General features: G+C 43.6%; 1 protein-coding gene across 2 annotated transcripts in view; it reads left to right on the plus strand.

Annotated features, from left to right (window-relative positions):
- The window catches only part of intu (inturned planar cell polarity protein), a 239,930-nt gene that overhangs the window by 128,808 nt on the left and 97,688 nt on the right, over positions 1-13,434 (plus strand). For both annotated transcript variants that reach the window (XM_068042834.1, XM_068042826.1), the window contains exons 5-6: positions 6,730-6,848; positions 11,838-11,927. In XM_068042834.1, the coding sequence (XP_067898935.1) occupies positions 6,730-6,848; positions 11,838-11,927 (209 nt within the window). The remainder of the gene's footprint in view (positions 1-6,729; positions 6,849-11,837; positions 11,928-13,434) is intronic.

Genomic DNA, 13,434 nt, shown 5'->3' on the forward strand with positions numbered 1-13,434 from the left:
AGGGTAGATGTTGAGAATATGTTTCCACTAGTGGGGGAATCTCGAACTAGGGGACATAGTTACAGAATAAGGGGGCACACATTTAAAAGTGAGATGCGAAGGAATTTCTTCTCAGAAGGTGGTGGATCTCTGGAATTCTCTACCTCAGAGAGTTGTGGAGGCTAGGCCACTAATTGTATTTAAGGAGGAAGTAGATAGATTTTTGAAATCTCGGGGAGTCGAGGGTTATGCGGAGCAGGCCCGAAAGAGGAGTTGAGGCCTGGGACAGATCAGCCATGATCTTATTGAATGGCGAGGCAGGTTCGAGGGGCTGAATGGCCTACTGCTGCTCCTACTTTTTGTGTTCTTGTGTTTTTGTGTTCAGCTGGTCTAACCAGTCCTGGCCCTTGTGGATTGTATCCTCCTTAGCAGGCCTTGGAATGCGCTTCCTCACCTTCGATGTCCGTTAGTATGTAAATGTTTTTTTTCAGCCACAGCTGATCTGTTTAACGAGTCATTTCCTTGCTCCAACAACAGTTAAAAATCAATATTCATGACAAAATTGATGTGCCTCATTCTTGGCAGCTGGGGGCTTAGCATGACATTTTACTGTATGAGAAGAGAGTGTTGATTGGTTGGCAAGTGAACTCTGGTCGAGGCGTTGCCATGGAGAATGCACCAGTTAACGGTGACTGACAGGCTTTGTTTGAAATTTAAACCAGGCAGCTTGATTCTGATTGGTCAAGGCATTGCCCTGAGGAATGAACCAGCGAATGGCTGTCACTTATTTTGTTTAGCTGAAATAGGAGCAACATTTGTACGTATTCTTTCTGTCTGCAAAGAAAAAAACCCTGTATATGTAGCTTACAGTATGTGCAAATGCGCTACACTGCGAGCCCTACTGACAGTCTTAAATTGGTTGTCAGCATAATTCTTAGAGCACACAGAGGATTATTTAGCAAATGTTGTCCAATCACAGATTCATAGCTAATGTTGGACACTGTGTTTTGAGTTTTGCAAGCACGGGCTGGTTGGGTATGGCCTGTACCTTGCCTGTTGCAAACAGCAGAAGGGACATGTTATTTGATACAATCCTCCAGTCTTTGGGACGTACGGCTTGTATACCTAGCATCCCACTGGCGTTGAGATTCATATATCACATGACTCCTTTGTGTGATAGGCAGGACGTATTTTTGGCTTGACGGAAGCATCCTGTTAGTGGCGAGCACCACGTGTGTTACTACTGCATAGTAGCAACGTGAAACAGCTGCCTTCACCTGTTGCTCAAAGTTTTGGGATACATTACCCTTACAGGGTAATTTGAGGTAGACTGGGCACTTTTCAGGGCCAAAAATGACGGCCTTATGCCTGTTCATAAGTTTGCACGATATACATCCTGATCTGATCAGGGTAGCCATTGTCACACAGGATGTATTTGATTCACCCAATTTCAGCATCAAGCTTGCATGGTGAGCAAATGGCTTGGGCCTTATTTATGGGGTTGCCTATGAGGCCAATCTAATAGCACGTGAAACTGTAAGAAGGTTTGCGGTTGTGTGTGTGTGTGTGTGTGTGTGTGTGTGTGTGTGTGTGTGTGTGTGTGTGTGTGTGTGTGTGTGTGTGTGTGTGTGTGTGTGTGTGTGTGTGTGTGTGTGTGTGTGTGTGTGTGTGTGTGTGTGTGTGACAATTTCAATAAACAGTTGATTTTTTTTTCTGTTTTTAACCCAAGAAAACCTGTCGCTGTCTGTTTATTTAACAAATAAAACACCCAAGGGTTAAACCCTAATAACAAACACACTTGCTGCGGTCAGGTGTGCAGTTGAACAGTGGGAACCACCCACATCTCACCACGTGGCCATGACACAGGATTGTAGGGCCGGAGGAGGTTACAGATATGGGAGTGGCAAGCCCATTGAAGGAATTGAATACAAGGATAATAATTATAAAATTGAGGCGTTGGACTGGGAGGCAGTGTAGGTCGGTGAGCACGGGGTGATGAGTGCTTGGGACTTGGTCCGGGTTAGAATTTGGGCATTGGATATTTGGATGAGCTCAAGTTTATGGAGGGTGTAGGATCGGAGGTTAGTCAGGAGATCATTGGAATAATCAAGTCTGAAGGTAACAGAAACATGGATGAGGGTATCAGTAGCAGTAAGTGAGGCGGGGTAGAGATGGGTGTTACAGAAATGAATAGGTGGTGTTTGCGATTGAGTGGATATGGGATTGAAAACTCAGCTCGGGTTCACAAAGGATGCTGAGGTTGCGAATAGCCTTGTGCAGCCTGAGGCAGTAACCAGGAAGGAGTATGGAACCCGTGGCTAGAAAATGGAGTTTGTAGCAGGGACTGAGGACAATGATTTAGGTCTTCCCAATGTTTAATTGGAGAAAATTATGGCTCATCGATGACTGGGTGTTGGACAAGCGGTCTGACAACATCGCGGCACTGTGGGGATCGAGAAGGACGATGTAGAGCTGGGTGTTGTCAGCATACGTGTGGAACCTGACATCATGGCTTCAGATTTATGGTACTGAGGGCAGCTCTATGTTGATATGTATGCAGTGTTTTCTTATTATTTACTGAAAGATGTCTTTTCATCCATATGAATTAGTTAGTTCTTCTGTGAGCTCCTCTCAAGTTTGGAGCAGAGTTTCAGTCAAGCAGGACATGATTGTTCTTTTGTTACTGTAGCCATCTTTTATATCTTGCTGTTAGTGAAACCAGCTTGCAATAAAAACAAATGTTTAGAAATTCAGTTTGTCTTCGTTTATATTTAATGATAGCAATCTCTTTGGAATTGGGGATGTCCCAACATGACTAGCATCACTGACAAACCCGAGAGCATGCTGTTTTGTTAATGTTAAATGTGATCTATTTCTTGTGCATTGTATATTTGTGTGTACCTTGAGCATTGAAGCTTTAAACTGTAAAAAGCATTGACCTAATTATTCTACTGTATACAAAAAGCTTTTAAGATGTATTACAGGTGGTGATGTGTAGTCTGCTATTGTTGGAAATAACGTTTTGTATTTAGCTGTAATGTCATAGAGTTATACAGTACAGAAACAAACCTTTCGGCCCATCGTGTCTGTGCCGGCCATCCAGCACCCAACTATTCTATTCCCGTATTCCTGCACTTGGCCCGTACCCTTGTATGCTATGGCATTTCAAGTGCTCATCTAAATATTTTTTAAATGTTGTGCGGGTTCCTGCCTCCACCACCTCTTCAGGCAGTGCATTCCAGATTCCAACCACCCTCTGGGTGAAAATATTTTTCTTCAAATCCCCTCTAAATCTCCTGCCCCTTACCCTAAATCTATGCCCCCTGTTTCTTGACCCCTCCACTAAGGGAAAAAATTTCTTCCTATCTAACCTATCAATGCTGTTTATAATCTTGTACAGCTCAATCATGTCCCCCCTCAGCCTTCTCTGCTCCAAGGAAAACAACCCGAGCCTATCCAGTCTCTCTTCATAGCTGAAATGCTCCAGCCCAGGCAACATCCTGGTGAATCTCCTCTACACCCTCTCCAGTGCAATCACATCCTTCCTATCGTGCGGTGCCCAGAACTGTACACGGTACTCCAGCTATGGCCTAACTAGCGTTTTATATAGCTCCATCATAACCTCCCTGCTCTTATATTCTATGCCTCGGCCAATAAAGGCAAGTATCCCATACGCCTTCCTAACCACCTTATCGACTTGTGCTATTGCCTTCAGTGATCTATGGACAAGTACACCAAGGTCCTTCTGACCTTCTGTACTTCCTAGGGTCCTACCATCCATTGTATATTCCCTTGCCTTGGTAGTCCTCCCAAAATGTATTGCCGCACACTTTTCAGGATTAAATTCCATTTGCCATTGCTCTGCCCATTTTACCAGCCCATCTGTATCTCCCTGTAATCTAAGGATTTCCTCCTCACTATCTACAACACCACCAATTTTCGTGTCATCTGCAAACATACTTATCATGCCTCCTATATTCACGTCTAAATCATTAATGTACACTACAAACAGCAAGGGTCCCAGCACCGATCCCTGCGGTACACACAGGCTTATCCAAGTGGAGATTAATCCTGTCCCTCAGAATTATTTTCCAATATTTTCCCAACCACTAATACTTTCACCGGCCTGTAATTACCTGGTTTATCCCTACTACCCTTCTTGATTAATGGTACCACATTTGCTGATCTCTAGTCCTCTGGTACCTCTCCTGCGGCCAGAGAGGATTTGAAAATTTGTGTAAAGCCCCTGCTATCTCCTCCCTTACCTCCATAACAGCTTGGGATACATCTCATCTGGGCCTGGAGATTTATCTACTTTTAAGCCCGCCAGAACAGCTAATACCTCCTCCCTTTCAATGCTAACATGTTTAAGTATATCACAATCCCCCTCCCTGATCAGTACACCTACATCGTCCTTCTCCATACTGAACACAAATGAAAAGTAATCATTTAAAACCTCACATATGTCCTCCAGCTCCACACAAAGATTGCCATGTTGGTCCCTAATAGGCCCTACTCTTACCCTGGTTATCCTCTTACACTTAATATACTTATAGAACGCCTTGGGATTTTCCTTTATCTCGCCTGCCAGTGTTTTTTCATGTCCCCTCTTCACTTTCCTAATTACTTTAAGTGCCACCTTTCTATACTCCTCTAGTACCTCCGCTGCTTTCAGCGCTTGGGATCTGCCGTAAGCCTTTTTTTTTTCCTGATCCAATCCTCTATATCCCTTGACATCCAGGGTTCCCCGGACCTGTTAGTCCTACCCTTCACCTTAATGGGTACATGTTGGCTCTGAACTCTCTCAATTTCCTCTTTGAATGACTCCCACTGATGTGATGTAGACTTTCCTACAAGTAGCTGCTCCTAGTAGCTTCTGTTTTATCATATTGAAATCGGCCTTCCCCCAATTCAGTACCTATATTTCTGGTCCATCTTTGTCCTTTTCCATAACGACCTTAAATCTTGGAGAGTTATGGTCATTATCCCCGAAATGCTCCCCCACTGACGCTTCTAATACTTGACCAGCTTCATTCCCTAGGATTAGGTCCAGTACTGCCCCTTCTCTTGTAGGACTTTCTACATACTGGCTCAAAAAGCTCTCCTGTATGCATTTTAAGAATTCCTCCCCTTTTAAGCCTTTTACACTAAGACTATCCCAGTTAATATTGGGGAAGTTGAAATCCCCTATTATTATTACCCTATTATTTTTTACACCTCTCAGAGATTTGCCTACATATCTGCTCCTCTATCTCTTGCTGACTGTTTGGAGGCCTGTAGTACACACCCAGCCAAGTGATTGCCCCCTTTTTGTTTTTAAGTTCTACCCAAATGGCCTCATTTGAGGAACCTTCTAAGATGTCATCCTTCCTTGATCAACAGTGCAATGCCACCTCCTCTTTTAACCCCTCCCCTGTCGCGCCTGAAGATTCTATACCCTGGAATATGCCAGTCCTGTCCTTGCCTCAACCATGACTCTGTGATAGCAATAATATCATAATCCCATGTGTTAATCAACGCCCGCAATTCATCTGCCTTACTAGTAAGACTCCTTGCATTGAAAAAGATGCAGTCCAACCATACATTTTTCCCTTGTGTCTTACCAGGTCTATATTTGCTCTGCCTTCCAGACAGACTCACTTTCTGTTCTATATTACCCCCTACTGTACCTCCACTCTGTATTCCATCCCCCTGCCAAATTAGTATAACCCCGCCCCCACCAACAGCACTAGCAAATCTCCCAGCACAGATGCTTGTCCCATTCCGGTTCAGGTGCAACCCGTCCAACTTGTACAGGTCCCACCTTTGCCAGAAACAGACCCAGTGATCCAGGAAACTAAAGCCCTCCCTCCTGCACCATCCCCTCAGCCACGCATTCATCTGCTCTATCCTCCTATTTCTAAACTCACTAGCACGAGGCACCGGGAGTAATCCAGAGATTACAGCCTTTGAGGTCCTGCTTTTTAATCTGCTACCTAGCTCCCTAAATTCTTGTTGCAGGACCTCATCCCTTTTTCTACCTATGTCGTTGGTACCAATGTGTACCACGACCTCTGGCTGCTCACCCTCCCCCTTCAGAATGTCCTGCAGCCGCTCTGTGACATCCTTGACCCTAGCGCCAGGGAGGCTATCCTGGAGTCACGTGTGCAGCCACAGAAATGCCTACCTGTACCCCTTACGATAGAATCCCCTATCACTACAGCTCTCCCACTCCTTTTTCTCCCTTGATGTGCAGCAGAGCCATCCTTGGTGCCACGGGCCTGGCTGTTGCTGCTTTCCCCTGGGAGGCCATTCCCCCCCCCCCCCCCCCCAAACAGTATCCAAAGCAGTATATATCTGTTTGAGAGGGGAATGGCCACAGGGGACTCCTGTAGTACCTGCCTGCGCCTACTACTCCGCCTGGTGGTCACCCATCCTTTTTCTGCCTGTGCTGCCATTACCTGCGGTGTGACTACCCCTCTAAACGTGCTATCCACAACGTCCTCAGCATCGCGGATGCTCCACAGTGAATCCACCCGCAGCTCTAGCTCCGTAATGCGGGTAGTCAGTAGCTGCAGATGGATACACTTCCTGCACATATGGTTGTCAGGGACACTGGAAGCATCCCTGATTTCCCAGCGCAGGAGGAGCACACCACGGGTGCGAGCTCTCCTGCCATGACTTACCTTTAAATTAATTTAGTTACTCCCTTTAAAAAATACTAATTACACTAATTACTAATAATGTGAATCTTTTCTTATTTTTCAACAGCAAGAAATTCTTTACCAGTATCCAATGACTGACATATCCCAAAAGTTGAAAAGTGTTCGTGGAATATTTCTTACGCTGTGTGACATGCTGGAAAATATAACTGGGGGACAAATTATCAGGTGACCATAACATGTTACTTCATTGCAAGAGTGAAAGATCTGTGTGGCTACTTGTTGAACCTCTGTTGATCAAAAATGGCCATTATGTTGAGGATTAATTGCTTAAGTGTTAAGTGGAGAAACATTTGGGTTTTGTTTTGTATCAGTGGTTCTCCAGTTAGCCACTCAGACTTCAATTTGCAACTGTGATGCAACATGCATTTTTTTACATATTGGTATAGCGTCTTTTTTTTTCTATTTAACATGCTTTACCTCTTTAGTTATCACAACTGCTTGTGAGTATTTCACTATCCATGAGATATGACATGCAGCACATATTATGCATTTCACACAATGGGCTGGATTTAATGTTGGCGGCGGACAAAGAAATGGTGGCCCTTGTGCCACCATGCTGCCACGATCTAGCGTGCGGTGGCGAAGGATAATATGCTGGCAGCTCCGCCCCCCCCACCTCAATTACGTGGCGGGGCGGGCTCTGCGACACCAGCAAAGGTGTCAGCTGTCTCTGCAGGTTCTGGAGCCATTTGTAAAGGGCAGCCAGATCTGCTAAATTTAAATATTTAAAACTGTACCCCCCCCAGTATACCACAAACAAAATTGCCCCTTCTCCCCCAATAACACTATTAATGCTGATTTGACCTTGTAGCCCCATCCCCCCCATTTAAATAAAAGGCCTAAGTTCCCCCCTTCCCCACCTTGGTGACGCCAGCTTTCCCTGGATGGGAAAGTGAAGGCGCGTGAGTGCTGGACGCTGCATGGAAGAACCCGGGCAGCCGGTAAGATTGGTGTCACTTTTATTTTAATTTATTCCTTTGCTCAATTTAAACATTTAAAGTCGGGTCCTGTCGCCAAATGGCGGGGGTGCCATGGAGCCTTGCCACCACCTCCTGGCTTCGGGCTCCGTGGCGGGCCGCTGCCGGTCTGATCTTCCGCACCCGCACCCCCCTCCCCCCCCACCCCCCCCCCCCCCCTGCCCCGCTCCCACTCCCCGGCTACGGATCCCAATGCTGGGACTTCAACAAAACCCAGCCTGATAGGTTTAATAGTTCTGGGGGGACCAGCTAAAAGAGATCAGAAGGATGAAAATGGATTTGTTTTACCTTTAGAGTCTCTCTTAACATTTCAAGAGTGTTGCTGAAAAAAGAGTCTGGCTGTCGAAGCTTATCATCATGTACTCATCAGGACAGGCGCAAGAATGCCAAATTTCAAAGGGAGCAGCAATTTATTCTGCGTGACAAAAGGGTGCTGATTTGTTGGCAAGTCAGTTCTGATTGGTTGAGACATTGCCATGGAGAATGCATCAGGGAACTATTGTCGCCACATTTTTGTTTAATTCAAAAAAGGCACAACACCTGGTCATGTTCCTTTTGCCTACAAAGGACAGATCCCTGTCTATGAATATATATAGCTTCTAGCAAGTGTGAATAAGCCACATTGCGCGTTCGACTGATGATCTTAAATTGGTTGTTAGTGTAATTCTTGGGAATGTTCAGTAAATGCTGTTCAGTCGCGGAATGACATCTAACGTTAAACATTGTGTACTGAGTTTTGCATGAATGGGCTGGTTGAATATGTTTAGTACTCTACATATTGCGAACGGCTGAAGGGACGTGCTGTTTGATACAATCCGCCAGTCATTGGGACATACGCCACCGCATTCGGCCCAGTCTATCTCAAATTACCCTGGAATGGTAAGATATCTCAAAAATTTGAGCAACAGGTGAAGCTAGCCGTTTCACACAGCTACTATGCGGCAGCACCCCAAGTGATATTTTCCACTAACAGGATGCTGCTGTCAAGCCAAAAAGGATGTTCTGTCTACCACACGAATGAGTAATGTGATATATGAATTCCAGTGCCAGTGCAATGCCAGGTACGCAGGCCCTACGTCCCAATAATACTTCTTATTGGGAGATAATACTTCCCTGATACATTCTCCATGGCAACGCCTCGACCAATCGGCACCCTTTTCTCATGCAGCATAAATTGTTGCTCTCTTTGAATTTTGCTATTTTTGCGTCTGTCCTGATGCATACAAGATGAAAAGCTTTGACAGCATGTCTCTTTTTTTTCCAGCAATACTCAGGTTCTGTACTACCAAGCGTCTATTTTAAAAGTGCTTCAAAAATTAGTTTGTATGATCGGGATATAAACCAGTTCAGTGCCCTAAAGAAGCAAGTGATTATATTCCAATGTTGCCTGTAAGTCTGATGCTATTCTACTCTCATCTATTTTCTTATGGCATATAGAACTGAAGGAAAACATATTCTGCAGTCCTATTGCTTCCTATTCGTAGCTTTTACAGACAGACAAAACAAAAATCTGTTTAAGATAATGGTGGTTGGTGTTATTTCACATGCACTAACAAGACTAATGTGTGACAGTACCAGAATTCAAATTTAAGCCCTATAAATTTGCTTTAGTCAGTATTATGAAAAATAAGATATTTTGGTAGGCAAACATGTGTAAATCAGTCTTGAGGCTTCTGGTATTGACTTAATACCTCCAAAACTGAATTAAAGCATTATGGGCTGGATTTTGTGATGAGTAACAGTGAGTTTAACGGCACTCACTGTAATAATGGAATAAATCTAACAGCAACCTCTGGCATTGCTCTCGCACAGTTAAATGCACAAATCCAGAAGTTGCTGTTAGATACCCTGCAGCTCTACAGGGTGTGCTGTTACAGCCCTCACCGGTAGACTCGGCACTGAAATGACTGCAACAGTGTGAACTTGGGGTATTTGCCTCTAGTTCTGCACTTTAGAAAAAAAGCTGAAAAAGTTAGGGGTTTGTGCATTCAGAAGTGAGCTTTTAATGGTGTCACAGGTGATAATTACTGCTGGAAAATGTCTCTGGCCCAAAATATGTAATTTTACAAATGTGGACTCTCCTAGGAGACTCAATCCCTCAGAAGAAAATTAGTGTTGGAGATTGAAAAAATATGTATTTCTTACTTTTTCTGTCTGTTTTCTCTCTTCTCAATCCGATCTGTATTTTCTAATCTTAATTTTGCTATCCCTGAATCAAATAAATCTAATTTATATTTTCTGCTACATACTTTTTGGTTTAGACTTTGCCTTCCTTGGTGAGGATTCAATCTGATTGGTTAAAGAGTCTCACTTTTCTTCTCCTGCTCATGACTCCACAGGCGCACCCCCACCCCCCCCACCACTCCCCACCCTGTTGGGGGAACTGTGCTGAAACGGATGCTGAATTAAAGCAATACCTTGCTGTAAAGCCTGAAAGAACTTTGTGGCCAGCTGTCAGCGAGGTGAACAGCAAGCACTGTTACTTCACTAAAATGAAAGCAAAATACTGCAGATGCTGGAAATCTGAAACACAAACAAGAAATGCTGGAAATACTCAGCAGGTCTGGAAGCATCTGTGGAGAGAGAAGCAGAGTTAACATTTCAGGTCAGTGACTTAGTTCTGATGAAGGGTCACTGACCTGAAACATTTCTTGTTTGTGTTTCACCGTTCCTTCACTGCTGACTGCAAAATCTAGACCATATTGTGTTCAAATAGTCTAGTCTACAGTTTCAAACATTTCCTTGTGTTTTGTTTTATATTGTATTTTTGCATATTGGTGAATTTTTGGCATTTTCTCTTTAACTTGATGGCTAGTTACTCTATTTTTGCTCATGTTCAATGGGCGCCAATCAAGATGGTGAGTGCTCCTAATTTTGCTTGGACCAGCTTCATCCAAAGTAGATTATAAAGTGGAAGCAATTGACTAATTATGGAATGGCTTTAATAATTGCCTTACTAATTCACATTTCTGAAACAACTAAAGTGATATCTAACTAGCGAATATGGTGAAAATTTTCTTGAGTGTGCAAAATATCGTTAAAGTAGTCCAATCAAAATTTTGTGAATCTCAATTATAAAACAGAGTCTAGAGATCCTGGTAGATTAGAGATACAGCACTGAAACAGGCCCTTCGGCCCACTGAGTCTGTGCCGAACATCAACCACCCATTTATACTAATCCTACACTAATCCCATATTCCTACCAAACATCCCCACCTGTCCCTATATTTCCCTACCACCTACCTATACTAGTGACAATTTATAATGGCCAATTTACCTTAAAACCTGCAAGTCTTTTGGCTTGTGGGAGGAAACCGGAGCACCCGGAGAAAACCCACGCAGACACAGGGAGAACTTGCAAACTCCACACAGGCAGTACCCGGAATCGAACCTGGGTCCCTGGAGCTGTGAGGCTGCGGTGCTAACCACTGCGCCAATGTGCCGCCCTAGCTAGACCCAAATGCATAGTGCTCTGACTTGGCTCTCTTCTCTCAGCCCCACCTCAGCTAAAGTTTTGCTGGCAACCCTGACGTGACGGAAGTTCTGCTGGTAGTTTGCATACCCAACCTACTGCTGACAGTTAATAGGAATAGGATGATTAGTGATGAAATTATGAAAGTCAGCTGCATGTTTATCCATTTTAGTGTGCATTTTACTTGTATCTTTTAAAAACAATACTTCTGCTCAGATATGTCCATCCACTCCCATGTTGAGTTAGTAATTTGTTGCTTGCAAATTTGTTAATTTAAACATCAAGTTAGGTTGTGACTGGCAGCAGGAATCAGGCAGGTCACAGTGGGGATTGAGTCAGGAGGGTAGGGGGTTGAGTTAATAAGGACATCACAGTTTCAATCCCCTCCATGAATGCAACTGATTATTTTTTAACACTAAGTACTAATTGCGCTGATGTGCCTAAAACTTGAGTTTTTTTTCAAGTGACTAGCCCTAATTTAGTGAAAGTTCTGAGGCTTTTTTTTCCTCTTTCCCCCATTTTGGATTGTATGATCTTGTTTTTGCCTCTTCCGGAGATCATGGGGAACCCCAGGGAGTAAGGATGCATAAGGCATCTCAATTGTATGGGATAGGCTAGATGGAATGGCTGGTCTTTCTCTGTCTAACATTTTATTACGTTTATTTGTTCATGTATAATTTATTTTTGTGCAATTCTATTTGCTAGTTCGTCATTGCTGCTGAATGGAAAACTTATTAACGTAGGTTATTGGAAGGAGGGTAGCAACTTGCTACTCATAGGACTACCAGCTGAAAGGTAAAAAAAAATTTGCTATCAATGTTTTTAAAAAAATCCTTGGAAGAGTGATGAATAATTCATAGTGAATTCGCGTGTTCTTTTTTTCATTTTGCTCACCAAAGAATACTTATTGTAATCCCATAGGTTCAAGGTCATGTGCAGATATATTTTAACTTTGTGTGGTTTACAGGATTTGGCTTTACAAACAGCTTGAGAATCTTCAGTGATTTCATAGTGCCATAGAATGGTTGCAGCACAGAAGGAGGCCATTTGGCCTGTCGTGTCTGTGCCAGCTCTCTGTTAGAGCAACTCAGCCAGTCTCACTCTTCCACCTTTTCTCTGTAGCCCAGCAAATCTTTTATCTTCAGTTAATTTTCTAATTCCCTTTTGTAAGCTGCAATTGAATCTGCATCCACCACACACTCAGTGCATTCTAGATCATAACCACTTGCTGTGTAAAAAATTTTTTTTTATTTATCTGTGGGATGTGGGCGTCACTGACTAGGACAACATTTATTGCCCTTGAACTGAGAGGTTTGGTAGGCCATTTCAGAGGTCATTTAAGAGTCAACCACATTGCTGTGGGTCTGGAGTCACATGCAGGCCAGACCAGGTAAGGACAGCAGATTTCCTTCCCTAAAGGACATTAGTGAACCAGATGGGTTTTTACAACTAGCTTTTTTAAATTCCAGATTTATTAATTGAATTCAGATTTTACCATCTGCTGTGATGGGATTTGAACCCATGCCACCAGAGCATTAGCCTAGCTCTGGATTACTAGTTCAGTAAAATTACCATTACGCTACCGACTTCACCTCCTCATGTCACCTCTGGTTCTTTTACCAATCGCCTTAAATCGGTGTCATCTGGTTCTCGACCCTTCTGCCCATGGGAACTGTTTCTCCCTATCTACTCAGTCCTGCCCCCTCATGATAATGAACACCTCTATCAAATCTTCTCTCAACCTTCTCTTCTCTAAGGAGAACATCCCAGCTTTGCCAATCTATCCAGATAACTGAAGTGTATCATCCTTGGAGCCATACTCCTAAATCTTTTCTGCACCCTCTCCAATGCCTTCCTGAAGTGTGGTACCCAGAATTGGACACATTACTGCAGTTGAGGCCAAACCAGTATTTTATTAAGGTTCACAATAACGTCCTTGCTTTTGTTTCTATGCCTTATTAACCACTGTCTCAACCTGCCCTGCCATCTCAACGATTTGTACACATTTTCCTCCCCCACCCCCCCAACCAGGTCTTTCTGTTCTTGCACCCCCTTTACGATTGTTATTCTTTATTTTATATTGCTTTTCCTCATTCTTCCTACCAAGATGGATCACTTCACACTTATCTGCATTAAATTACTTCTACCACGTGTCCGCCCATTCCATTAGCCTGTCAATGCCCTTTGAAAGTCTATCACTATCCTTCTCAGTTCACAATACTTCTAAGTTTTGTGTCATCTGCAAATTTTGAAATAGTGCCCTGCACACCCAAGTCTAGATCATTAATATAAATCAAGAAAG

This window comes from Heterodontus francisci, chromosome 1 (genome assembly GCF_036365525.1).
Source record: "Heterodontus francisci isolate sHetFra1 chromosome 1, sHetFra1.hap1, whole genome shotgun sequence".
Classification (NCBI taxonomy): Eukaryota; Metazoa; Chordata; class Chondrichthyes; order Heterodontiformes; family Heterodontidae; genus Heterodontus; species Heterodontus francisci.